General features: G+C 44.5%; 1 protein-coding gene across 2 annotated transcripts in view; it reads right to left on the bottom strand.

Moving 5' to 3' along the window:
- Positions 1-27945, bottom strand: part of capn15 (calpain 15) — a 43318-nt gene that overhangs the window by 10220 nt on the left and 5153 nt on the right. For both annotated transcript variants that reach the window (XM_085762453.1, XM_085762452.1), the window contains exons 2-7: positions 14066-15728; positions 8168-8376; positions 5935-6118; positions 3121-3344; positions 2446-2571; positions 1241-1393 (exon numbers count right to left, since the gene is read on the bottom strand). In XM_085762453.1, coding sequence (XP_085618579.1) covers positions 1241-1393; positions 2446-2571; positions 3121-3344; positions 5935-6118; positions 8168-8376; positions 14066-15706 — 2537 coding nt within the window. In that variant the 5' untranslated portion in view covers positions 15707-15728. The remainder of the gene's footprint in view (positions 1-1240; positions 1394-2445; positions 2572-3120; positions 3345-5934; positions 6119-8167; positions 8377-14065; positions 15729-27945) is intronic.

Genomic DNA, 27945 nt, shown 5'->3' with positions numbered 1-27945 from the left:
GTAGTATAAAATCAGGTTAGTTACACAAAACATAAACACTGAGAGAAATGTTTTCAATGATAGTCACACTGAATCTCATAAAACTTTATTAGATTTTTTGCTTTTGAGTGATTTTCAGGCTGCCATTCAGTTTGGCTTTCTGCTTTCCATTTTGTCACGTCATGTTTGCTTCAGTTCTGCTTCAGTCCTGGGCACAGACTCCCACTTATGTTTCTGATTACTTTCAGATTTCGCTTTTCAAAGTGTTTGTTGACCTCTGCAGGGTCACTGTCGAATGAAATGGTCATTTTACGGAAGGACACAGCTAGAAAACAGCTGCTAGTCAGTGCTCCAGACTTTGTGCAACTGAGTGACAGGATTAATCTAATATGACAAAACACATTACAAGCTATAACAGGTCTAAGTCCTTGCCTGCCAAATCCCTGGCAACCAAAGCAACCATAAAAAAAACACAACAAACACAATTCCATAAAAAGCCATGGTGTGTATGATTCACTTGTCAACATACACAATGTAATACAAAAAAAACCCCTCACTGTCATTCAGTTTGGTGTCCGTACCAGATGGTCAGTAAAATCCACAGAGGCATGAGATTACTAAGCCATCAATCACACATTACGTACGTCAATCACAGCACAATTAAACATGTTAAGAGTCATTTCACCTGCGCACAGTTAACAAAAGCTTTGACATTTGCTTTTCGAAACAGATGGTGTTGGGTAGAGCTTTTTCCTGAGATAAATCCTGTCACGTCTTAAACCCAGTATGTCTGGAATAAACAAAAGACGTGGGCATGCGTAGCATTAGCGCCCACAGCCACCGTGGCTAATATTAAATCCATCATTCCGGTGGGCTTAGATATCGACTGTGAAGTCGTCCCCGCATAAACACGAGAACGATGATAATTTATGTTGACAAAACATCCCGGGTTCAGACATTGCTGTGACTCGCGAGGGCCTCTGGGGGCCGACGGGCGAGAAGTGAGTGAATATGCTTGTGTTACTCTAAGATGTGATTCCTTTCTGCAAATTGGAACTTGCAGGTTACCACTTTAAGATATTGTAATTCCATTGTGGTTCTATTGGTCTTGGCGAAAATAGCCCAAACGGTTTAATGCATCTCATTCAGCATTCATTTCAGTCCGTAATGAAATTTCATTCACACCCACTGTTTCCTGAGGAAGCATCAGAAAGGCATCACTGGCCTCACACCTTTTTTTTTGTGCAAACTTGGCTCTTACTTTATGAAGTCGGTGTACTCCATCCAGAAGACGCCCTCGCTGCTGCCGTGAGCCATGAGCTCGTGTCGCAGGTGCTGCGGCCAGTCTGTCCACTCGTCCGACCAGCTGCCGTTCCATGAGAAGCGACCCCACGGGTTACGCAGCCGTAGCAACCTGAGGCGGCGGGAGCAGAGTGACAAGACGGGGGAGGAGAGATGGGGATGGAGAGCTGAATACAGGAGCCCGTTAAAGTGACAACACCTTTCAGTCATCGCTGCATCCCCGTCGCTGCAGACTTATATTACTCCTCTTATGGATGACTGGCTACTCTTAACAACCCATTTCATTTCATGGCCTCCTCCCTACTGTAAAAAACTTAGGGGTAATAGAAAAGAGTCCCCTCTTTCTGCAAAAAAAAAAAAAAAAGAAGGTGCAGGTGAATCACAGTTTCCAAGCTGCTTTTCATCTCCTCGGGCTCCAAGCAGGAGGACTCCAACTCATTTTAGATCAAGTGCTGTGGCCCAATCTTCCACTCCGATTGCTTTATGGCAGTAAATTAAAGTGGCTGTGTGTGGCTCTTGAGCAAATTACATCTCGGATTTACGGCTACTCTCAACTTCCTCTTGCAGGTAGGACCGAAGAAGCTTCCATTGTGTGAACTTCACAAAGCTCCTCTGATCAAAGTGACCAAAGTGACCAAAGTGACCAAAGTGAACGGATGTGCACCCGTTCTCCAGCGTTCCCCACCTACCTGTGAATGGTTCCAGAAATGTGCTCACAGAATGCATCTGTCGAGTCAATTCTACACTTCTTTCATCTTATGAGTAAACAAAATCTTTAAGGCACCCTTTTTCCAGTGCAAATACAACTTTAAGTATGATTTATTAGTCGTGACTCATGACTATACATTCTACATCAGCCCTGTAAGATGCTAGAAGAATAGGAGGAAAAAGCAGCTTTGGCCTTGAGACCACAATTATGGTATAATTCACCATTCTGTATTCTCATTGAATTTTTTCTTTAAATAGTATCCTCAATATTCTATTACAAAGAAACAAACAACCTCCCCAGATAATAATGTTATCTGAATTGGTACGGCCTCCAATTTGAATAAATATGAATGTCACAATAGAAAACATGAGTCAGAGGAAAAAAACATGAAGGAAATAGAAAGAGTGAAGACACTAGAACTCGTGAAAATAAAAAAGACAATTAGTCCACCGCACCTGTAACCCTGAACATCTCGTACATCCAAGATGGAATAAGCGTGTCGAGGCCGCAGACCCAGAGACTCATAGACGACATCGTCCACCTTCATGTTGCCTCCTCCACAAGATGCTCCCATCAGAAAGCTACAAGACAAGAATGACACAGTATGAGACAAAAGGGTTTACAACAAGGAGGTAACCTACAGCTTCTCAGTTTGACAGAGTTCATATTTGATGTTTTTTATTGTTTCTTTGCTTATTGAATCTACCTGTGACCAGAAAAGCCTCAGAATCAAACTGATCAAGTTAGGTACAAAACCACACTGCTGATATGTGATTTGTCTTTGTTTAGTAAAAAACGTACGTATGTTGTCATTGTTTTTCCAGACGTTTGCCCTTTGGTACATGAAATACTGCAGCTTTTCTGACAGATGGACCTGCAGTTTGGCCACAGATGATTTGGCCCCTTTGGAGCTCTGCTGGTTGTTTCATGTTGCTTTGAAAGCTCACATATCAAAGCTCTGATTAGCAGAGCTCTTTCATTACTGACATATGCTGCAAATTGGCACCTTTGTAGCTTTGTAGCAGCTGACTGTTTGTAGCTGTGATTATTGTGAATACATTCTGTTGGAGAATCAGAATTGACAGAAATGAGGATTTCAAGGATGAAGACATTTCCTCTTTCTCTCTCACCCGGCCTCCTTGGAGCTCAGCATCTTGGCCCAGATGAGGTCTGTGTCGATGGGTTCCTCCCGGGGGTTGGTGGAGCTGACCTGGAGCATGAGTGAGTCACAGGGAGCCCCCGTCAGCGTGGCCAGGCCCTCGATGGCGCGCCCTGCCTGCAGGGCAAAGTAGGAGCCATGGAGTTTGGCCAGGGCCTTCTCGATCAGCGCCACCCATAACTGCTTCCTCTGAGCCTGAACGATGGGAAAGAGAGAGAGAGGAAATATTAGAACAGGATGTTGTTTTTGCTATGAGGGTTTGTTCTAAGGTACTGTATTGGCTCTCAACCGGTTGGCAGTGCTTCAAGGTTTCTGAACATGATAACCTCATCATTACCTCTCACTTTCTTATCATTAAGCAACAGTTCTGTGATGGTTTCGTAGAGGCACGTCTTACATTTTCTTCTTTGTGAGTGTCTTTGGCAGTGGCTCAAAAATTTGACGTAGATCAGATAGTCAGAGATGGACAGAGTACTCCACCCCAGTAGTTGAGTAAGAGTACAAATACTACTGGTCAAAATTTACTCCGTTACAAGTAAAAGTAGCTCAGTCGACATGTTACTCGAGTAAGAGTAAAAAAGTACTTGCTTTTAAAGGTACTTAAGTATCCAAAAGTACATGCTTTTAAATTTACTTTAAAGCAGAAGTAAGTGATATATTTGTGTTAATATAAGTCTTAAATAGTTATATCTTCAGACAGCAATCACTTACATAGAGTGTTTGGACCGAAACACGGGTCTGTCAGTCACTCTGCTCTGCTGTAACCGAGGAGAAAACATTTATCGTATCCTACAGTTTTTATCCAATGAGGAGAGAGAACGGCATGCAGGGCTGTGTGTGCAGCCAAGGGACGCCGTGAATGTGGTGACGTAGCAGGGACGAGGACTGTTATGGTGCGTTCAAGGAAACTCGTATTTTTCCGACCGTGAAGTGGTACCAGTTCGATCTGGTACGAGTTCACGGGTCGGAAGTTACGAGTGGCCGTTATAGGGAACTTTCACAGACAACAGGACGGTAAAAACACGAGCTACGGGTTACCTGGAACGCTACAAAGTCGTAAGTTGTGACTTGAAGCTGTAATTTACGGTTTCAAAAGCCTGCCTGGAACGCAGCATTTGCCAAAACGACCGGATCGCTTACTTCTGCTTTAAGTAAAAGTAAGAGTACTTTAAGGAGCTTTTAACTCTTGTTTCTGAGAATTAACTCTTTGAAACCACCTGCACTGATGTGCTGCTTCTAGAACCACAATGTTAAAGCCTGCAGAAACACCTAGAAAAACAAATTAAATGAATGGGATCATAAGAGGACAGCAATTGTCATTTTCACATTTTACACCCCCCAGTCCCTCCACACACATCAGGCAAGGCATCTCCCCCTCACTGAGGGGACATGACTTTGTCCACAATCCAATGCTGTATTTCAATGCTGTATTTATGTGGTACCACAGGAGATTACAGGCAAATCTTGATAAAAATAACAATTCTTTAATTAAGTAATGCAGATGTTTATTAACAATCATTTAACTCTTGCGTGAAAACTGTAACCAAATGAACCTGCACCATCCAACTAACCCTCTATCACTTAGCTAAGTTGGGACCAAGTTCGGTATCCTTATGGGGAGGGATGACGAATTTCCGCTTTTACGTAGATCCCAGTGGAGAGCGTGCACTGTGATAGGTTTCTTTCTTTGACAAACACAGCTTGTGTCCAATAGTATTTTTGAAAAAAAAAAGACCTGAAAGTAACGAGTACTTTTCAGCCTTCCTAGAAATTAACTCGAGTAAAAGTAAAAATATTTGTCTTTGAAATGTATTCAAGGAAGAGTAATAAGTACCAAAGAAATCTAATACTCAAGTAAAGTACGAATCCTCTGGATATGTACTTACGTACAGTACTCAAGTAAATTTACTCCGTTACTGTCCACCACTGGATATAGTGTTTGATAGTATGTCTCTCCAGCATGTCTGAGGCCCTGCTACTATTTGCCTCGACTTTATTTGTTGCATAATGCAGTACTTCATTTGTCCTGTAATTGACTGTTGATTAATTAGACCTCTAGGTACGTTCCTCCTCTGCACGCTCCTCTGAGACTTGCTCGCGATAAAGCTAGATAATGAATTACCTTGAACTCGTATTAAGAAGTTAATATTACATTGTTGTAAGGCTGCAGCGATGAATGGGGTGAACATGGCTTCATGACGCACTGTTTACAGGCACATCAAAGACTTTATGTTCAGTCAAACATCCACTACATGTTTTATTACCTCGAGGGTTTGCAGTGAAGCGTGAGTAAAAAAGAAAAGATGATTGCATGCCCACGTGCATCCTATGAGTTTCTTTCAAATTGATTCTGATGCCCCCATGTTGTGTTCACGAGTGTTCATATGTATGTGTGCATTTGTATATGAATATGTAGATGATTATTTAGTCATATGGGTGTAAGTGAACTTGTGAACTTGAGATATCACGTGCACAGACATATATGTGCATATGCTTTTGTTTTTTCTTTTTCTTTTCGATGTTTCTTTTGTGTCTATCCACAAGTTTCCGAATGTCATCTATGGTCAAAACCGGAAGCCATGTTTGCCGGTTTGGTGGAATTGTACGTTTACGTTTCCATGGTTTTCAGTCGCTGTCATAGTTCGCATGGAACACATCATATTGTACCCATACTTACTTTGTCCATTACACTGATGCTACCTATGTTTTGTGCAAAAAAATGTGAAAAATAAAGTTAAAAAAAAAAAAGAAAAAATTCCACTTTAGCATCATCTACATGTCTGACCTGAGAGAAGAGGAGGTAGCCGTAATCATCGCAGGGCAGCATGTCGTCCACCAGCACGGTCGTCCACGTCCCGTCTTTACACAGCCGAACCTGGTAGGCCCCCTCTGGACAGATGGTCCTGGTGATCATAACCCTCTCCACCAGCTCGGGACGCTCCGCCAACACCGCCAGCGCACTCAGGAACCTTGCAAAGAGAGATAAGAATCCAATGAACTGGAAAATGAAACGCTGGATCAGGAGGATGTAACTTAAAACTTAAAAGTGTAACAACGGTGTGAACCAGGCGGTGAAACGGGCGGAGAAGAGAAGACATAAACGATCAGCGGGTTGTGACGGACAGGTGGATGGTTGAATGGATGCTCGGCTTTGTCAAACAGCCAGCCGGGGATAAGGAATTTGGACCGACAGGCGCAGTCAGAGAAAAAGAGAAAAAAAAAGAAACAGACTCACAAGCCGGTCTCTAAATGTGGAATTAAAACATCCTTTTTTTTCTGCGAGATATCTACAGTAGTTATGAAAAGATTTTCAGCATAATTTGGCCTCATTGAAAATCAATCACATTTGATGAGTCAAGCTTCTCTGCCTTCTGGTTACCTCCCCATTACTGTTAATTCACCCTGCAGCAAAGACAAACTGGCTCCTCTAATTAGCTTGCAAGAGAAATTAGTTAATCAAAAAAAATCCAACTACATCAGAAAATGCTAATTCTTTGCACAAAAGTAATGCGGCTGGGGAGGCGAGGATCCAACTTAAAAGGAATGATTTTTAAAGTGAACATTAGCTCATTGGGAAAAATGTAGACGGAGATCATACAATTCTGATGAAATGCCAACAAACAGAGGAGGTTTCGGAACAAAGAGCTAAAAATATTCCTCTGTACGCTGCTGACTTACCACTAATTTTGCACAAGCAGGATGTCGACCCCGTTATTAACGACAAAGCTTAAATTTACCAAACTGACGAGTTACTTTTGCCACCGGTAATGCTGCCGCCGCCGCTGCTGCTGTGATATCTACAGACGGAAGAAATATCGCTTGCAATCCAGCTGTCAATGTGTGTTAGCTCAGAAACGACTCGGAGCCCTGAGAAACTCTTTTGTGTCGGGGCTGGAAATACGTGTTATTAAAGCTATATTCCATCTGTTGGAGTGGCAGCTGAGCGAGGAAGATCAGCCCATTCTGTCGCTGATGAAAAACCAATCGGCTACAAAGAATCAAATGAAAATCCAATTAGCCGTGCTATAATGTGACTCTGATGTCAGCTTGTATCGCAGCCGTACTCAAGGACAAGGGTGATTGGCACTGCTTTCTTCTGCTGTCATTGGTTGGGGTGTTTGCTGGTATATTAGGACATGTCTGTGTGTATGTGTATGTGTATGTGTATGTGTGTGTGTGTGTGTGTGTGTGTGTGTGTGTGTGTGTGTTAGAAGCAGAGTGAGAGTGAGAATGAGAGAGATGCAGCCTAAGAGGAAGGATTTGGGTTACATCCTGTTGCGAGCGAGAGGATTCCTCTCTGGGGACGGTTATTTTTGATAAGCCTTGTGTGCTGGTGATGAAGTGAAAAGTTGTATTGGAACAACTTTGTGACTGACTGCTCTTTGTTGTGTGTGTGTGTGTGTGTGTGTGTGTGTGTGTGTGTGTGTGTGTGTGTGTTGCCATCCACCATCTTCCTCCACATATACACACACACGTACCCCAAAGGACACACAGAACAAGGGCAGGGAGATAAAGCATGTGTCCAGACACACATTCCTGTGAATAATCTCCCTGTCAGGTGTATCTGTACATCTGTCCAACTTCAGCCTGCTCTCTCACTCATTTAATCTTCGCCCTCTTTCTTTTTCTCTGTCTCCCAATCTTTTTTTCTCGCTCTCGCTTTCTTTAGTTATTGTTTCACTGTTTCTCTGTCACCGTCTCCCTCTCGCTCTCCTTGCCTCAGGCTGCAGCGCTCATCTCCAGCAGACTCACACACACAACAACACAGACTCTAAGTGTTATCTGTTGTCTGTTTTATATTCCTCTGACCTCTCACATGGACTGATGGAATAAAACACTTCCTTCTACTTTGGGGATTTTCAGCTCTTCTAATTTGTCCAGGGTCAAAGCATTAATCAGGGTATATTTCCTTGTACTTGTTATAAATGAACGATCTGTCTCTCGATCATTCAAGTTATCTAGACTGATTAGTGCCCCCCCCTCCCGAGTGTCCTTGTGTTCGGTTTCCGTCGGCTCACCAGCAGTTTCCCAGCAGGCCTTGCAGGATGTCGGAGGGCCGCGGCGTGCGGAAGACGGACCACTTGACGCCTCGGTCTTTGAAGTTGCTGCAGTTGATCTCGTGGGGGCGCAGCCACTTTTTGATTCGCTGCTGGACGCTGTCGCCCTCTGGGAAGCCCACAGAGCGAGGTCCCGGGGGGAAGCTGTCATCCACGAAGTTCACAGCGTTCTGAACAGGGACGACAGGGAGAGGGGACAGAGATGAGAAGTGATGAGGGAGGGAGACAAAAGAGTGAGACTACTGAACCTGGAAAAATATGAGGATTGTTAGGAGAAAATGTCTTATCTAAAAAAAAAAAAAAGACCCACAAATCTACACCCAAAGGAGCTGGTGACAGCATGAAGCAGTCAGGATATAGGACACACATGCAAATCATTTTCCCAACATTTGAAGCGCTTCACTCTCTGACATATTCCTGCAGAGCACAGCGAGCATTTAAAACGACACGCTGCTCTGAAATGTAGCTGCCTCTCTACTGTACACGGGGCTTGGTTGACATGGATACATTAACGGATCCAGACACCCAACCTGACACAGTATCTGCCCATCTAAAACTTTCCTGTACGAACCTGAGAGGGCAAACGGCCACACGCACGCAACCCTATACGCTTCAGTGTTTTGTGGTGTCAGGAGTGGGCTCAGCCGGTCGTGTTGTGTGTGAGGCAGGCGGGAGAGAGAAGATGCATTGTGGGGCGGGCACCCCACTGGTGGCTCACAGTGAAGCGAATTGATTGGTTTCCCGTCCCCCACAATCCAATTCTGCAGCCTGGATACAGCGTTTCGCTACCAGGCGGAAATCGCTCCCGACGATGCCTCGCCGCCCCGACTGCGCAAGGTCTTTGTGTAGCTTAGTGATTCTGTACCTGACTGGCTTATGTTTGACCCTTGTACTGGCTTTTATTGTGTGTGGGCTCAGGGGCCAGTGTGGATTTACCACAGAGGTGTAGAGAGAGAGAGAAGCCTTGGCCCTGAACATTTACAGCGACTTAACTTCAAACCAAAGTCACCCGGAGCAAAAATCGGTAGATAAACAAAGACTATTGAGTAATGAAAGAAAACAAGGCTGTGATCAGTGACCAAGAGGTTAAAGAGTCAGCCTCATTAGGTCCAAATTGCTCCTGTCAAGAGCTCGGCTCCAGCTGCAAGGTAGTTGCTGTGAGTCAGGCGCTCATGCGGAAAATCTTTGTTGAAAACACTTTTATGCAAATACACATCATGGATGGTTAAGCTAAGATAAATTAAAAGCCTGTTAGCTCTACTGCTCAGCCACAAACAGGTTAGAGCTGCATTCATAATCTAGCAAGCCACCGACCATTCAACCACCTGTGGCCATGATTTCATTGGCTTAATCTGGTGAGTCAGGTGTGGACTTATCCAGTTAGTTAGTTAACCTGAGCTGGGTTTCTACTTCAGCCTAAATAGGTAGTAGTTATTTAAACATTCTGTGTTTTACGATTTAAAGGGATAGTTCACCCAAAATTAAAATTTCACTCATTATCTACTCACCTTCATGTCGACTAAGAGCTGTGAGAATTTTCGGAGTCCTCCGTGGCTTCTCTGAGTTACGGGGGGGTCCGTGCAGCAGTATTTGTCCATATAATGGTTGTCAATGGATACCAACTTTCTTCGTCCAAAAAGACACACCAAAAAACATCCAAATACCTCCATACTGCTCGTCTGTAATGTCCCTCTTGTATTGAAGCCCCGACATGAGAAATTGTTCCGCCGGACACACAGGAAGGACGCAGGACCCCCTCGAAAACGAGTTGCGACAACTCAAGGGGTTTATCCTGCTGATAATAAACAACTTAAACAACAAGAGCAGTGAACCGAGACACTGGGAGCTTCCGCTACAAACAAGCTTAAAATATAGACTTATTTAATTTTTTCCGTAACAATTTCTCATGTCGGGGCTTCAATACAAGAGGGACATTACAGACGAGCAGTATGGAGGTATTTGGATGTTTTTTGGTGTGTCTTTTTGGACGAAGAAAGTTGGTATCCATTGACAACCATTATATGGACAAATACTGCTGCACAGACCCCCCCCCCCGTAACTCAGAGAAGGCACGGAGGACTCTGAAAATTCTCACAGCCCTTAGTCAACATGAGGGTGAGTAGATAATGAGTGAATTTTGAATTTTGGGTGAACTATCCCTTTAATTAATTATTTTGAGATACACAAGCTTGTTTTCTCTCTCTCTCTCTCTCATCTGCAAGTTCAAGGAAACTTCAGTTGATGAATAAACCAGGAGAGTCTGGTGATGTTATACGCAGTACACCAAGTGCCTTCCCTAAAAGTTGTGCCATGTGTTTTTCAACATATTTTTAATCCACGGCGCTTTCACATCCAGACAGTTAGCGTAATGTTGGTTGAGTTTGCGGTGCTGTGACGTCTAGCAGTGTAAGTCTAGCTGAGTGTACCTGCTGCTCCTGTCTCTGATTCTATCACTGGGCACATGCCAGCGTGAAAACCCAAGACTGCAATCAGCCAATTCTGTTCTGAGCTACGAAAACCTGCTGCTTCCAGCATCTTCCCAGACTGCACACAACTGGCAGACATACAAGGCCTCTTCTGAGGATAGTAAACAGTGCAAATAAATCGAATAAAACTGACGCGATAGTATGTTGGTGAGCGAGACATCCACATGTTACAAACAACATATTGATATCGGAAATATGTGGTGACAGGGGAACGATGGAGCTGGATGTCGCAGCGCCACATTTATTAAAGCCAAAACAAAAGTGTCCCAGAACGACCTGGCATGTGTGAGATTGTCACAGGCAGTGAGAACCTGTCACTGCAGGCAGTCAGCAGTTCCAATGCCACATGTAAAAACCAAAACACACACACACAAGATAAAATCCCAAGTGTGGGAAAGAAAGAAGAAAAAATCTCAAGCAACAAACAGCCCAGAGAGAGGTGTTGAGAAGAAAACTAAAAAACAAATCAAAGTCAATCTGTTGCCATGTCGCATCTTTTTGTTGCTCCATCAGAGGGTGACATGCGGGGAGGGAACAGAGGAACCAGTTCCAGCCATGCTGGGTTTTTACAGTTCACAAGCGGCGCTGATGGCTCTTAGTAGCGTTTACTCGTTTGGCACGGTGAGTAAGCGGACACGCTCTGGGGCACTGGCACCGAGCGCACGCCTCTCGCTCTCCAAACCAATCAAGGAGAGTAGAAAAGCAAAAGAGGCAAGAGAGATTAACTGCACTCAGGTGAAAAGAGAAAAAAATATTTCTTTGACAATAACGCTTCACTTTTTGGTCTTTATTGATCGCTGCAATCTGGATAAACTCTCCGGTAACTTCCACAGTAAATTTCATCAGCGGCACAAACTGCCATAACCCGACAAGTCTGGGAGCTAAACAAATAAAACTTATGGTCTGAAACTTTCTGCTTGGGCGAAGGGACTCTCCCCCCCCACACACACACACACACACTGCCTTGTAACAAGCTAAACCAAAAGCTTTTATCATTATTACATTTTCACCACTGGTGTTGTGGCGCTTGCCAAGTGTTAATGCCTTGACAGAGATGGATTAAAAGGACTAGCGACTCTTTCTTACCAATTTTTACCTCCCTCCATCTCTCTGACCCTTCAGACTAAGCTGCAGCAGTTGATGCTGTTGGTGATTACATTCACTATAGGGAAGCGGATCATTTTTGCTCCTCTTCTCTCCAGCTCCGCTGCTAAAAATAGACCAGCCCCTGTATTCACCTTAACGCACACACTAACACACACACACACAGCCAGCCAACCACACATTAACTGCTACACTGGAGAATTGAGTGCAGCCATGTGGAGAGGGTGGGATGGGGGTGGAGGGGGTGCGGTGGGTGGCGAGGGGAAAGCATATTTTGAGATATTAGCAGAGGAAGAAAAAAAACAAAACAGCGGATGAGCGTGTTGAGGATTGATGTGATGAAGGAGATGGGATAAAAAGGAAGATGAAGGGGAGGGGGATGTACTTTGAAGAGTGCAGAGGGGCAGAGCTAGAGAGAAGGAGGCCTAAAATATTTGTCGAAAAAAAAGGGGGAAAGATGATAAAAGAAAGAGTATCTTAAATGTCGAAGTTAAATTAGAGAAGAGGAGGGGAAGGTTGGGATGAGGGATCTCCCATATCCTTCCTTCCCACTGAGCCAACTTCCCTCCCACGCTCACAGCAGTGGGCCCTGTGACTTTCAAAGAAGATATTAATAATGCATTTTAAACCTCACTTCATGGTATTGTAAACATGGCATGATAGGTGCCATGGCGATGAGTAAAAAAGAAGAAGTGGGCACGCATCACACACATCCCCAAATAAATTCAGAAAATATAAGCTCACTCCTAAAAAAAAATAATGAATAGTTCTGGATTCTGGTTTCACAGTGTTTAATTAGTCCAAGTAGGTTTTGTCTCATTAGGAAAGGTGTTAACGGTCTTAACAAACAGTCTCAAATGAACCCTCGTGACAGCCCTGGGCATATCCATGACAACATAATACAGGCTTATCAAAGCTTTATAGCAGAGACAAAGTGAGCGTGAAGTAGCGTTGAGATACAAAGCGGCGACATAAGAGGTTGTCACACCGTTAACTCAAGTCATTAGGGAGGACGCCTCTGTGTCCTCAAAATATGTGACAATCCGACCAATCAAACTCCTGATATTTCCTCATCTTTCAACATCAAACGCAGAGACGCCGGATCATTCTTTTCTAGCTCAGTGTGAGCGAACAGACAAGCCTGCAATTACAAAAGCATAATTACGCATTTCTCTATTAAGAAAAAAAAAAAAACAACTGCTAATGATAACATATTTTGCCATGTGGCAGTTATGTAATTTAATGAAAATGTTCTGTTTCTGCTGCAAATTGATACAAAGAGGAGCGTTTAACAAGAACCACAGCTCTGATGTTTTTAGAACTTGGCAAATGGAAGAAGTTAGCTTCACTTTGAAGGGAAATTACATTGAGAATGATCAAACATGTTTTTATCTCTCACAGACAGGTCTGCTGTTATACAATATGTGATGTATTTCATGAAGTAGTCGAATATCCTTCTGGAGCTCCAAGTTGTGGTTGGAGTCAACTGAGGACAGGAAATAGAGTCGGACTCAAACTAAGCTGATTTTAAAATAAAACATCCCAGAGAGTCTATTAAGAACTCTCCTGATTCTGAACTCTCCAGAGTCTCCAGATACAGGAGTTGCAGCACTGCAACACAGAGTTTCAGAATTTCGTCAAGTGATTTCTCTGTGACCGAGGGCATCTTGTAATCTGGATATAAAAATGAGACACTCTGTATCTGCAGCTCATTTAGGTGGCCAAGATTCACCCGCCGGTCGTTTCAAACTCAGGCTAACGAACCAAGTGCAAACAGAGGCAATGACAAAGCCTATTAGCATTTCTCTGAAATTAGAGCGATTGGGGGAGTGGGAACAATGCCAGAGCCGCAACAAAAAGACGAATTACAATGAAGGAACTGTGCTCTGTAAGCCAATGTGCACCCTGTGACGCATTACACATTGGAATAAGCAGATGTCGAGTTGTCAAAAAAGTCGACAAAATGAAAAGAAAATAGTGACACATGGGGGAACTCGTTGCAGGGGAACAAATGACCACTGTTGGTTCCCTGTGGATGAAAACTCACAACAAGACTTTGCTTGTTCGCCCTGTGAGAATAATGCAAAGTCGGTAAAACAGAAAAATGTACCGGCAGCAACATCTTATGAAGTGACAGAAATCCAGGTAGTGGAACAGATCTCACCAAAGGCAGTCCCATGTAACACTGTGTCGCTAAGCTTTGAGGCACATGTCATAAAAGTGTTGATGTTTGTTTTTGTGTTTCCCAGCTACCACACTTTCCTCTTACCTCTCTGCAGAAGCTGACGATGTTCTCCCACAGCTCCTTGGCCTCGCCCTCGTCGTTCCGTCGACGGGCCTCTACATGCATGCTCTCCCTCCTCTTCAGAGGCTTCACCACTTTGCGGAGGGTGAGGTACTGCTGGGGAGTGTGGCACGCCGCACAGTTCTTGGCCTTGATGTCATTGATCAGCGTGCATGCCGGGCAGCTCCACTGTCCCACCTTCTCCTGAAGGCTCGACGAGGCGGAGGAGGAGGAGGAAGAGGAGTTGGAAGAAGCGATTGCAGAGGAGGAGGAAGGGAAGCTCCTGATCTGTTTCCGTGCTTTGTGACCCGAGGAGGATGAGGAGGAGGAAGGCGTGCAGGAGCATGAGGCGGTGCCAGACCCTGACGGGAGGCCACAGTGTGTGCAGCAGCGAGGCAGGCAGGCCGGCTGCTGCTCCTGAAAGCCGTGCAGCTTGGAAGAACCACAGGCCGAGCACTTGGGTGCGCCCGTAGGGTTGCGCAGGGTGCACTTGGAGCAGGCCCAGGTGCTGAAGTCTGGGCTGGAGGGGCTGGCCGGGGTGAAGCGTACAGTCTCACAGCCTACGAGGTCGATGAGGTCGGCGCCGGCCCGCGAGGATCGGCAGGCCTCGCACTTGGATGAGCTACCTGGGTTGGGCAGCGAGCAGCTAGGGCACTTCCAGGTGGGAGCAGCGGAGGATGCGGCGGGGAGGTGGGGGGTCAGCGGGTGGTGCTGGGCGTCTTCCTCCTCCAGGATACTGAGGCGCTTGCTGGGGTATGAAGGTTCCTGGGGCTGGGCGTGTTTGGGCTTGGCTGGCCGCTGCGGGCCCGGCTGAGGCGGTATGGTTGCCGTGGAGGGGGAGGTGGGACTGGGGCTGTTGGCGCCTGCGTTGGGCGGGCGCCCTGGTGGGGGCACCTCTCTCCTGCTGCGGGGTACAGGGTTGTTCTGGAGGGAAGAGAAGGAAGTGAAAGGGGAGGAGGCGTGGGGAGGGTCTTGGGGATCGCAGGGTGGGGCTGGGGGAGAGTCGTCCGTTAGGTCTATGAGCAGCGGGGCGGCCCCCGCCGTGTGGACAGGAAATCCTAACACAGGCGTGCGTACTTCAGGCACCACCAGCGCTTCGGGGGGGATTTTAGGCAAAGACAGTTTCCTCGGCCCGCCGCAGGCAGAGCACGACAGCGCCACGGGCGTGTTGTGTAGCGTGCAGCGAGGGCAAGCCCAGCCCGAGTGATGCCCCTCCAGAACGCACACCTCTCCGTTGCTCTCGGAGCGGCGCAGCGCCTCCTCCTTGGCCGGGTGCTGCCCGTGGGGCTCCAGCAGGACCGAGGGGGTGAGGGCGGGCGCGGGAGGGTCGATCGACGCGGACGGGAGGCCGTTGGCGGTGGCGGCGATGGTGGTGGTGGGAGGCGTGTGGGTGGCGGGCGACGGTCCGAAGCCGCAGACGGAGCAGGCGCCGGACCCCTGGGGGTTGTTGAGGGTGCAGCGGGGGCAGGACCAGCGATGCTCCTCGCTGCTGCTCAGCCGCAGGATCTGGTTAAGGTCAGGCTTCTGGCGCGGCGCCTCGCAGATGGAGCAGCGAGGTGCTGCGCCGGCATTTAAGAAGGTGCAGCGTCCACATGACCACTCGCTGCCTCGCACTGCTGCTGCCATGGAGCCAGGAGAGTGAGAGTGGCTGGAAAACAGTAAACAATGAGTCAAAACACATTCATCAGCCTAAACCAGTCAGCAATACATTCCGCTGTATAACTGTAATTGCTCAGCAATAATGCATGCAAATTACGCACAACACTGCTCAATCATCTCAGCTATTTCAGTCAGTATTTGTGAGCGGCCATCTCTGAATGAAGTGTCTGTGATGCAAAGTGGGAGGAAAGGAAAAGACAGGAGTAAGATGGGGTCAGAAAGAGTGAGAAATACTAAATAATGAAGAAGCCAGAGAACGGATTCATGCTTCCAGTAAATTAGGGGTGATTACATTGAGGAAGGGAAGACAGCAAAAATATCTTGAGACTGCAAAAGGAGAAGAGACAGAGAGAATTAGGAAAGAAAAATAGAGTGTGAGAGGGAAAGATTAGCCAATGCAGCGGGGGGAGGGGGGGGGGGGAGAAAAAATCAAACTTCCCTCCTGGGGGCACTGAGGGCAGTAAATCCATACACAATGGCCACATGATTAGAGTCAGGAAAACAGGAGAGGAGAGGAGAGGAGAGGAGAGGAGAGGAGAGGAGAGGAGAGGAGAGGAGAGGAGAGGAGAGGAGAGGAGAGGAGAGGAAGGGAAAGGAGGAGAGGAGAGGAGAGGAGATGAGAGGAGAGGAGAGGAGAGGAGAGGAGAGGAGAGGAGAGGAGAGGAGAGGAGAGGAGAGGAGAGGAGAGGAGAGGAGAGGAGAGGAGAGGAGATTGCTTCAGAATATTAAGGCAAGAGTTCCTTAAGTCCTCCTGACTGACACTTATTAAACTATAAAAAAAAAAATCAGGCTCTCTTCCACATCACATTAGCACCTCTCTCCCCTTTTACTCAGGGAATGTTAGTGCAGGGTAGACAGGGGCAATTTAAGGTCACGTCAATCTTGTGTGCAAATGAATTTCCAAATGAATTTTGAATGGATAGGTCTTCTAATTCTGGCAGAGCACGTATGACTGGCATATGCACATTTTAATGACAAATTATTCATACTGCTGGATTGAAGGAAATTCAGAAACAACTACTATCAGCACCTTTAACGGGACATCAATGCTGTAAACGGTGTAGAGGGAAACGCACAGGAGAGGAGAACAAATCAATTATAGGCAGTTTTGATTTAAAAGCAGAGGGAGAAATTCAACCGTCTAGTCAGGCTCCTATTGTTGATTTCCACCTCCCACACGTAATAACCTACAACGGTCTGTTGTTTTGAACTGACTTGTATGTACAGTTCGCTGTCCGTGCCTGCAGTCCAGTCAATCTGGCTTATTGATAGTGGGTAAAATGAGGGCCTTTTGGGTGGGAGCAGAACAGCTCGATATCTCCAGAGTGCAAGCGGGGATTTGGAGAGGGACGGCCCAGAGGGACGGATGCGGATGCTGTCCGGATGAGTCCATAAAAATGTCACTGTCACTCAAGCTGCTCATGTGTGAACGCCAACACCGAGGAAGGTAATGTGGGAATTAAAGGAAGCAAAGGGTAAGGTGGTAAGAGCTAGAATACTGCAATGCTCTTTTCATATTGATCCCAGCGGCAGAGACGCTGCCCACAGAACCACCGAGGTCTGTGGTTCGGGTCACTTTTATCCCTCTTCATTATACTTTGTCTTGTACTTTGTGAGCTGACGTCTAAGGCTGCTGTGGCAACGGCTTTTATGGGGAAACTGCAGTTTGTGGCTATTTGTTAAATGTCTATACAGACTGTTTTTCCTATGAAAAAAACATATTCCTCTAATTCTTTTGTTGTTTACATACTAGGTCATGGAAAGAAAAACAGTCTCATGGAACATGTGACATTTTAAAGGGATAGTTCAACATTTTGGCAAATTGGCCCATTGCCATAAACCCTATAGTCATAGCAGTAGGTTCGTTACCTTTATTTGTCGGTGTAAGCTATTTTTAGAACGGCGGAGCGAAGCAGGCTGTTCAGAGCTACACTATGGAGGCTAAAGGAATTTCTTGGTTTCCCTCATCAAACTAATCAAATACAAAATCCCAAAACTCCAAAACGCTTTCGTGGACAAGTTGTGACCTGCACAATCACCACACTATGAGATAATAATGGAACGTTACGAAACAGAGCCGTTTTCGAGGTAAATACAGGGTTAATACAGAGTCTGCTTGCTGAAAAACTGTCCCTGAACGCAACGCGCATCAGCGGTTTTGCATGTATTTACTACTCATAGCGTGGTGATGTTTTGCAGCTCACAACTTGTCCACGACATCGTTTTGGAGTTGTTGGATTGTGTATTTGATGAGTTTGATGAGGGAAACCAAGAAATTCCCTTAGCCTCCATAACATAGCCCTGAGCAGCTTGCTGCTCCGCTCCGCCGTTCTAAAAATAGCTTACACCAACAATTAAAGGTAACGAACCCACTGCTATGACTATAGCGATTATGGCAATGGGCCAATTTGCCAAAATGTTGAACTATCCCTTTAAGAGTCTTTTTAAGGTGGACTTTCAGCCCTGGTCCTGCTCTTCTCTGATGCAGCACCCTGTGTGCTGGCTGGCTGGCTGATTAGCCCTTAGTTCAACTCCATTAAGCTCTTTCAAACCAGGCGAGTCCTCAGCACCCAGGGGAACATCCTACAGAAAACCTCTCACTCTGAGCTCCTGTCGTCAGCTCTCCTCCCTGGGGTGAGCAGGAGAATGACAGCACACAAGGGGTATTAATGTGACTTTGTGTCTAACTGCTGGCTGTGCATACAGGAATGTAGCCATATTTCATTGTATATATAGCAACACAGTTGTTTTTGCTTCTTGTCCAACTCCATTTGTGCCTCAGTTTATATGTGTACTCAGCCCCAGAGCGGAAAAACAAGAGGAAGCAGAAGGCCCAGTGCTTTATGTCAAGAGACATTCATTCTCCTGGGCCTGAGTCAGGACTCCAACATAAACCAGGGCGTCCAGAGTGAGGAGGAAATCCAGCACTGTAATGTTAATAATAACGGGGTGTCATGTGGTGCAGTGGGTAGAAATATAATATAAAATATACTTACAAAATATACAGGAAAATACCATCTTTTATAAAAGCACACAAACAATGCTAAGCCATGTCCTTAGAGCCATTTGATATTATTCTTAATCTTAAAAATGAAAACAGAGGGGTATCAATACAGCATCAATTACTGACTATCAATCTAAAACAACATCAAAGCCATTTATCTAAAATGATTAGGCTATCTAATATGATCTGAAAATATTTCCCCTATCCTCAAACAACTTGTGCCGTGTCCTCAGACTGTGACACACACACCCGCCCCCTCAGCACTTTTGTTAAATGTGGTTGAATTAAGTGGCAGCTCCCCGTTAGCTTTGATGGCACATGCTCACACCGTGCATAGGCCTGCTGCCTATGTGAGGGCCGCGAACAGCCATGATGACGACGGCAACAACAACAACAACAAGTGTCAACACCTCATGTTTGATGACAGGTTCTTCCCTGTGGTGATTTCCATAACTGTCAGGTCTCTTTCATCTCCAGCGAGAGAGCAAAGTCACGGCGTCAGGCACACACACACTTTGTCAAAGCAATTGATTTGGTTCTTTGCTGGAGAGCGTATACGGATTGCAAATTTCATTATGCGTTACTGTCTGCAGCAGCTTTCTGCTCAAAATGTTCAGTCTCTCAAGGAATTTTAATATCTGGAATAATTATCTCATTATCTGTTGTGAGCGTTACAGACCTAAATATCATCAGTGGAAGCAACTATAGCACAATCCTGATCCTCAATCAAAAGGTTACAGCCTGAGTACACACTAGGGTTGCAAAGGAGTGGAAAATTTCCAGTAAATTTCCGGAAAATTTCCAGAAACTTTCCATGGGAAGTTAAGCTGGGGAATTTTGGAAATATTCCAAATTGGAAACTTTCCATGGGAATTATGGGAATTTATAGGAATTATGGAAATGTATGGGAATTATTGGGAATTTATGGGAATTAACTGGAAATTGGGAGTAATTAATTTAAACAAACTATCATATCCAAACATAAACATTTTGTTTTGTCATAAGCAGACAATGTTATATTATTTTGCATGCATGTCTGACATGCATGCAAAATAATATGATTAAAAAACATGACATTTCAACAGATTTATTTGTGAGTAGAACTTTATCAAGTTTTAATTCTTGTATGAACAATCAATTCTTTTACTGAACAACTAAAACATGAATGTTGAGTAAAATTTTACTCACCCTCACCAATCAATTTTGTAAATTTCGGATTTATTCCCATTTGTTCCCATATATTCCCGTTAATTCCCATGGAAAGTTTCCAACTTTGAAGATTCCCGGAATTTTGCAACCCTAGTACACACACACACACACACCCCTCCATGTACAGTACATGCCTGCAGCACAGAGTGATCCACTATAGCTTGTGATCCCTGCATTCTGCTTAAAAGCTTGCTTTCTGTGTGCAGTGCACGCCCCCCCCCCCATTCATTAGCGTGTGCACAAACACAAGTAAAACGCACATAAACACACGCACACACCCCTTTTGTCCTTGGCCCTGTGTTCAGTGGAGCTGCTCTAGAAGTGCCCACTTCAGCTCCTCAGTTCCCCAGTGTCGCAGACCTGGGCAGGAAGCCAACAGCTTACAGTGGAGGGAGAGAGAGAGAGAGACAGCAGTAGAGAAAGAGAGAGAGAGCTCACCTCTATGAAACCCATTTTTTTCTGCAATGAGGTCCTCAATGCAGCGTGCTGCCCATAAAGTACCTGCTCCTAGTCTAAATTCACTTAAGTAAGAGCATCGGTGACCTCTGGCCAATTTTTCGACGCTTCACTGGGTACAAGACAATCATAAGAGCACTTGAGCAGACTATTACAGGGAGTGTGAGCTCTAAAACACTCAGTGAAGACGAGCAAACCGCTAACATCATGGTAAGGGGAAAAAGTTAATTTAACTGCTGCAACTGAGATGTCTGCAGGGAGGGAGGTCTGTGGGATTAAAAAAAAAAAGAGGTCCCTCCCTATGAGGAGCTAAAGACGTTAAGATGCGAACAATCCTGAATGTAGGATGGGTCGGTGAGGTTGCATGAAATCCACCGGCCGGGGTAAATCTACCAAAGCACTGTTGATGGTGCGCGGGCCACCTATGGCTGGCTACTTGGATTCGCTCCACACTCTGAACTCTGTTATGAGATCAAGTGAGCCGAGTCTCGCCAGCTTCTCCCTGCCTCGCTGTGAGACATTTGGCCTTTGTGCGACAGTCATTAGCGCTGCCTTTCCAAGGTTGGCTCCAAGCCCGGGGCCTGAGGGGAAGGTGTGGTTCCCTCCTTGGCCACTGGGGGCACGGGGCTTCTGCTTAATTCATTTAACTCCAATAGAATTATCACAGTGCAACACGGATATATTAGCAGTGTTGACAGTCATTTTCCTTAGTGATTAAACACTGCTACACTGCCTCATATCAACAACCGCAGTCAACAAATGAAGAAAAGAACATGAAAAGTCCTAAAATATCATATTATGAATTAACAAGTCAAACACTTGTCTGTCTGGAGTGAATCCTGGGATTAGACTAAAGTAAACATACAGGGCGTCTGTTAACACTTCAGATATAACATCACAGATGGCCTGTCAGTCAGTGTACATCAAGTGTCACATGGGCTTTCAATAACAGTTTATATTGTGACTAGCAGTGCTTTAAAACACAAGGTTTCTCACCCAGAGCCTTGGTTGTAAATAGGGATGTCACGATTATACATTTTCTTGGTACGATTATTGTCAGAGAAATAATCACGGTGTTATGATTATCACGATTATTATGCATTAATTAATTTCACAACACTGTGAATGTGTAAAATCAAATATAGTCAAAATATAACTACATTACTCATTGTTTACACAAAATATTTCAAGTATCTATTAATATAGGACCAATTATTAATCCCCAGGGGAAGTGTTTGAAATATTCAGGTCATAAACTGTCATCTATACCAAATGTTTACATTTATTTTAATCATTTTTTGTTTTGTTTTGCTTTTTTTTGCTATTAAAAATGACACGCAAACATTTAAATTCCTACCAATTCAATGTTACGTTAGGTAAATGGACCAGTATCTGTGCATTTACCTTTATTTTGGCGCTCATCTACCAATATGGTTCCAACATAATCTTTTTTGGGAAGTGACGGTATTTAGGAATCTTTATGATTAAATAATTGTAGCGTTTAATACTGCGATTAATTGTGAAAACAAGTAATTGTGACATCCCTAATTGTAAACACTGGTGGTACAGTAACCACACAGAATGCCTTGATACCATTTTATACCATAGGCTACTCTTGTTGAACTGACACCGATTTCAAACTTTTAATAATAAGCTATCAGTGATCATTTATAATTTATGGGCGATACTTGGCGGAAAAACAGAAGCCGACTGTCAACAAGGTGCTGGTACAAATGGCAGCTGGAGTGCAAAGCTTGTTCTGAGAGCCACAGCCTGAACATGCCAAGACAAATTAAGTGTGAGCTAAAACCTCAAGGTGTGTTGTGTACTTGTGTGATGGTAATTTTCCTAATAAATCCAACTAAGTCAAACGGCTGATGGAGTGAACTTGGTGATATGGAGGTCACTTCCAATCAATAATGTATGCGACCCATTCAGAGCTGGGACAAGCTTGTCGGTACACTAGGGTACATGTCTTTTTCAAAGGGATGTGTTGCCACTGCCTAACCTTTAAAAAAAGTTTTTTTTTAAAAAAGAAATATGCTTTCAAATTAAGATGGGAAGTGTCCTTAGAGATTTCTACAACAAATGAGAAATTTAAGGTCAATTACCAACAAAGCTCAGTTGTAGCTGCTAATTAATTCAATGCTTTAATGTTCTTCTAGTCAACAAAAAAACCATCAAATATGGCCACAGCTTCTCAGACTTAAAGGTTACTACCCATCAGTAATTGAATATTGGAGCTTTCTTGAGCTGCAGGGTGAAGCAATTTTAAGACACTCAAACAGGGTCAATTAAGCCTAATGAATTATCAATGGATTATAATCAATACTGCAAACAATCAGAGCCATGCTATCTTAAATTCACGCTAAAGCTGCAAAACACCTCGTGTCAATATCTTCTCTAGCCTCAGTGTTGCCTGTACTTTGCATATATTTAGTAGATTCATAAAGGTAATGACATTATTACACCATAACTGTTGTTATTATTTCAAATCATTTTGCTATTTTCTTCTCCTACTCGTTCCTTCCTCTTAAGAGCTCCAGTCTTGTGTTCTACTTTATCACTTACACTGTACCCCTCCGGTCCCACAGCTGTTAGTCAGTTGTTTTATCTTATTTCGACCTTTTATAAGCACAAAACTAATTTCCCCGCAGGGACGAACAGTTTCATCTAATCTTGTATTAAAGACGTTACACCTGATGTGTTGATAATGCACCCAATCTGTTATTCCTTGCAACTCTCACACCTTTTAATGTCAACATTCTCCTGGGTCATTTGGATTTCCTGACAAGCAGCTTTGCGGCATCAGATATCTGGGATCACTAACAGGCTGTGTGCAGTGTGCGAGGCTGGATAACTGTAGGTATAGCCCTGACTGTGTTGATAACACTTAGCCAGACAGACTCCAGATGTAGCCTCCACCTCCCCGATCCACACACAAACACACACACACTCTAATAAAGTGAGTCACTCATGATAAATATTTACAAGCGTCGTTTTGTGTGAACACAGTGAGAGCACTGGCGATGTATATCTGGAGCTTATAAAATGTTGATGTTAGAAGAATGTGAAGGTTATTGTACAGTGGACAATGAACCTGCTTAATAGCTGCAAGCCTTGATGTGACAGAGATGTAGGGAGATACTCATAACTGCTAGGGCGAGGGCCAACTAAGTGGCAGCTCTTGTTTAACAGAGCAGAGCTTGTTATTAAAACATGAGACTTATCAGAAGCCCAGCACGCCCTCGAATCAGACAAGCTGTAAAAAAAAAAAAAAAAAAAAATTAAAATAATAACAACAATAATGAACATCGAAACGTTCAACTGCTTCCAAAAAAAAAAAACGCCTGGAAAATGCTGGTAATCGTGATTAGATCAGCACTTTCCCACATTCTTTACCACACTTGAGAAAACCCACTGAGAATTTATGTTACCCCTTTAATAATGAATGCGGCCTGTCTGCAGCAGTTTTACTTGCAAAATTTTTTGTTTATCACTTCATTATGGGACTTTTCTCGCCTGCAAGATTAGAGCAACCTTTTCACTTAAAAGTAATTTTCCCTTGGCAAACAGTCCTGCTGTTTTTCAGGGGAGCAGATGAGTCAGGGTCAGATTAACTGGTGGAGCCTCCACGATACCTGCCAGCTAATATGTCATGGCGTGATGAATGTGACTCATTAATAACCCTGACGGGATTCCAGCATCCATTCATTAAAAAACAAACATTAGGAGGCACTGACTTATACTGTCAATGTAAGGGGTTATACTTAGGGTTATACTAAGATAAGGAGTTTTGAGACAAAAAAAAAGAAAGGATCGGTGACGGTGACACCTGGGTTGCAAGGGGACGACCCAACAAGATAATTGGGGAAGTTCTGATGAAGTGACTTGAGCAGGACACTTTTTAATGAGACGGGAGACTTCTTGAGACAGAAAAGGTTTTTAAAATGTTATGGTGCCGGCACTGGGACAAAGACTATCAGGGCACGTTAGACAAAAGGTCTTTTGAAAAAGTGCCCTTTGGGTAAGACATTCCTCCAATAAGCTTTGCTGAGGATATGCACTAAGAGCAATTTTACAAGCTGAATAAATATTCCCCTCTCATGAAAATGGAACAGTGCACGAAGGGTGTGATGCTGTAGAAACAAGGGTGGCGTTGTGTAAATGTTATGTGTCAGGGTAACGCCATGCATGAGGATATCATAGTCTGGTTTTGCTTTTTATGCTGTCGAGTTCAAGACAGTTCATTGCCATTGTTTTTATGTGGCTGCTTTTATACAAGCCTGACCCAGATGATCACACACCTTATGATCAAGGTCTCATAACCAAGACGTGTTATTAAACTAACAGTTATTTTCCCATGAAAAAGAGGATAGTGAGAATCCAAACACTGGTCAAGAAAGGGGAAGAGGAAGAGAGAGAGAGCGCCAGTCACTTCTGACCTCTAGCCATGCCCTCGGTGAATATTTCACCAACACTGCGCATTTATGACAAGTGATTCTGTCAGCGTTGGAGACGGCTTCAGATATGTGAATCTTTAAACAGAAAGAAACTGTCTGACTGGGTTTTTTTTAGGCAGACATCAGAAGCACGGAGCAAAGCGAGAGCGAGGGCAGGAAGCTGGCAGGAAGCTCCAGAATCGGGGAGGAAGACGGAGGGAAAAGGATGGCAGGGGCACGGTGCCGCTGCTAATCTCCAGTTCCTGCAGGCGCCCAAAACCCCGAGGGCAGGAGCGCTGCTGACACAGCGCTGCCTCCAGCCAGAGGGAAACTTCTCAAACAGGGCGACACAAAAGTGGAGTTTTACTTGCTGTTACCAAGGCACCGAAAGGCGAAAAACCAGTGAGAAAAAAACGTTTGCCATGAGGTTGCTCTGGCTCCGCGTCTTCCTACCTGACATCTCCGAGTACTGACTTGAGTAATTAGCCGGTTGGATGGTTTTCTTCCAGAGGTGCCATTTGGCAGCGCAGGTTTCTTTCAGTGTCGGAGACTGCCAGGTTACCATGTGTGGTCTTATCTAGGACCCAATGAAATTAGGTTACTGAACATATGCTACACATTTCCATGGCAACAAGAGCAGGGGAATCTGTAATCATGTCAGTTGCAGTGCCAGTAGGCAATTTTTTTTTTTTTCTTGCCGCATCAATCCTCTGTTTTCCAAAAAGAAAGCCACACTGCGAGACAAAGCCTGCGTGCCAAATCTGTTCTGGAGGCTCGGGGACTGTCCTGACGCGGCCTTGTCTTCATCAGACAAACAATAGCAATGGCGCGCTGATATAATTCAGACATAAACACAGCCAGTGACCATGCTGGCCGAATCCAAGTGGACCCACTTTAATCCAATTAAAGGGAGGAGAGCCAGTGGAATGGAGCTGGAATAAACGCCATCATCCATCACGCTGGGACAGTAGAGACACTGGGATCGACTGGAGAGAGAGCACACACGGATTTTTAATGGCTCAGGACTCCCACCCAAGGCCATGTGTAACACAACGCACCAGCAGTATGGGGCCCAGATAAAATCAGGCACATTAAAACAGCAACAGCACTGGGAGGGGAAAAAAGGTTTTATGCTGCTATTGATTATAATAGAGAAAAGATTAGGATGCCAAAGGTATGAAACATTACGGCTCACACAGCTTCACCTCTGTTGAAGACCTTTGTCTGCAGAGTGGGTTCTTCTTGTTTTTTATCTTGAGTGAACCTTTTACAGATCAGCTGCAGATTCAGACAGTGCACACAAACACTTCCCAAAGTCAATGGGTCACTGCTGGATGAAAACAAATTGAAAGTAGCCAAGGACAGGAGCGCTCATGTGGTCCCCAAGCTAAGAAAAACAAGGGAAATAAAAGGTTTTATAGGACAATATATTAGAGAATAAACTGTATGAGGACGGCTGAAGTTAAGCTGTGCTCATAGTGTTCTGTTGTTTCTATATTTCATGCTCTGTCACAGCTCAGCAAAGCTTGCCTAAAGTTGTTAGGCTCACAGAGCAGTGTGTCTATGTGCATGAGACTGTGAGTGTGTTTATGTATGAGAGGAGCGGGAGTGGGGGTAGATAAGAGGGCATGTTCCAAGTGCTTGCTGCACAGTCTTTCTAAAACATCTATTGTCAGAATTTATGTGTGTGTGCGTGTGTGTGTCCCTGCTTGCCTTGCAGCAGTAGACAGAAATGGTGTGCGTGCGTGCTGCGTATTTGTGCATCTTTGCGCATGTTTATGTGCTGCGCTGACCGAGGGTGCAGCCTGATTGGTGATGGAGGCCGAGGCTTGTTGCTACAGAGAGATGCAGGAATTCAATGGAAGACCCTGTTGAATAAAAAACAAGTCCACTGCATGATGCAAAACCACCCTGACGGAATGAGCTACGCTTGAGTTGATATGGTTGATGGCAGGTGTGAGCAAAATCCAGCCCTGTCTATACTTTTCTTAAAAGGAGTAAGCAGGGGGAAACCATGACAGCCTTAACTATTAAATGTAGAGCAACTGCACGGAAAGCATTGACAGCGGCAGGCAGGAATCAGGAAAGATGAAAGCCCAACTGGAGACTGATGCTGAATAAATAATGACATCCATTGTGGGGAAATGTGATCGGGCTCTCTGAAAATCAATAACTAACAACCGGACCATGATGCCCTGAGTGACTCAGCAACAACTTCAATACACTACATGCGGTCGATATCAACTGCCTGTTTTCGTTCTGGGAGACATGACCCAAAAAAAACTGAAAGAAAACTGGAAACGCTTCTAAAACAAGTTTCTGTGTGAGGGTGGTTGAGAAGATCATCTTTTTGGAGAAAAAAAAAAGTCAGTCAAAACTGCTGGATGAGCTGCACATTGAAGCAGAGCTTCTTACAAACTGCTGATATGTCTTTCAATGTGTCGACAGTGATTCAGGAGGCAAAGACTGGAACAATGCATTATTGCACCAGTCTTTTTTTTTTGTAGATACAGCAACTGAATATCTTTTTCATGCTGTCAATAGTGAAAAACACAGCAGGCATGAATACAATGTCTTGTCCACAAATAGTTTACCCTGATAGACATAAATCTTCCTCAATTACACAGCTGCTGGTATCTGGGAAAGAGGTTCACTTCAGGAGAAATTGTTAGTGGATCTGAAAACCCACTACAATTTCAGCTGATCAATCTAAGAGGCCTCAATTCACAGTTTTCTGCAGATGAACAGTAGTTGTGAGTAAAACAACACAGTGCAACCACACACTTCCCAAGATGCACTCTGAATGATTCTTTGTTTTAAATATTTTTTTCAATGACTACGACCAAAACCAAGCTTGTCTTAAAGCCTGATGAAAAAAAGTATGGTGGAAAAACTCATCTTCTAATTACCCCTGGGCAGCTTTTCACTGGGCTCACAGAGGTCAGGTCAATCTATCTGTCCAGGCAATCCACTCAGCACTGACTAAACTGCAGCACATACTGTGCAGCTGTGCTCGGGAGGAACCAATGGGGTGGGATTTTGGTTTACAAATCCGGCTTAGCGAGATTTTGGGTGCATCATAGAAAAACATCAAA

Source organism: Trachurus japonicus, chromosome 19 (genome assembly GCF_045865225.1).
Source record: "Trachurus japonicus isolate A0001 chromosome 19, Traja_1.0".
NCBI classification, from domain to species: domain Eukaryota; kingdom Metazoa; phylum Chordata; class Actinopteri; order Carangiformes; family Carangidae; genus Trachurus; species Trachurus japonicus.
The sequence above is the reverse complement of the archived record's forward strand: the minus strand, read 5'-3'. Positions and strand labels throughout refer to the sequence as shown.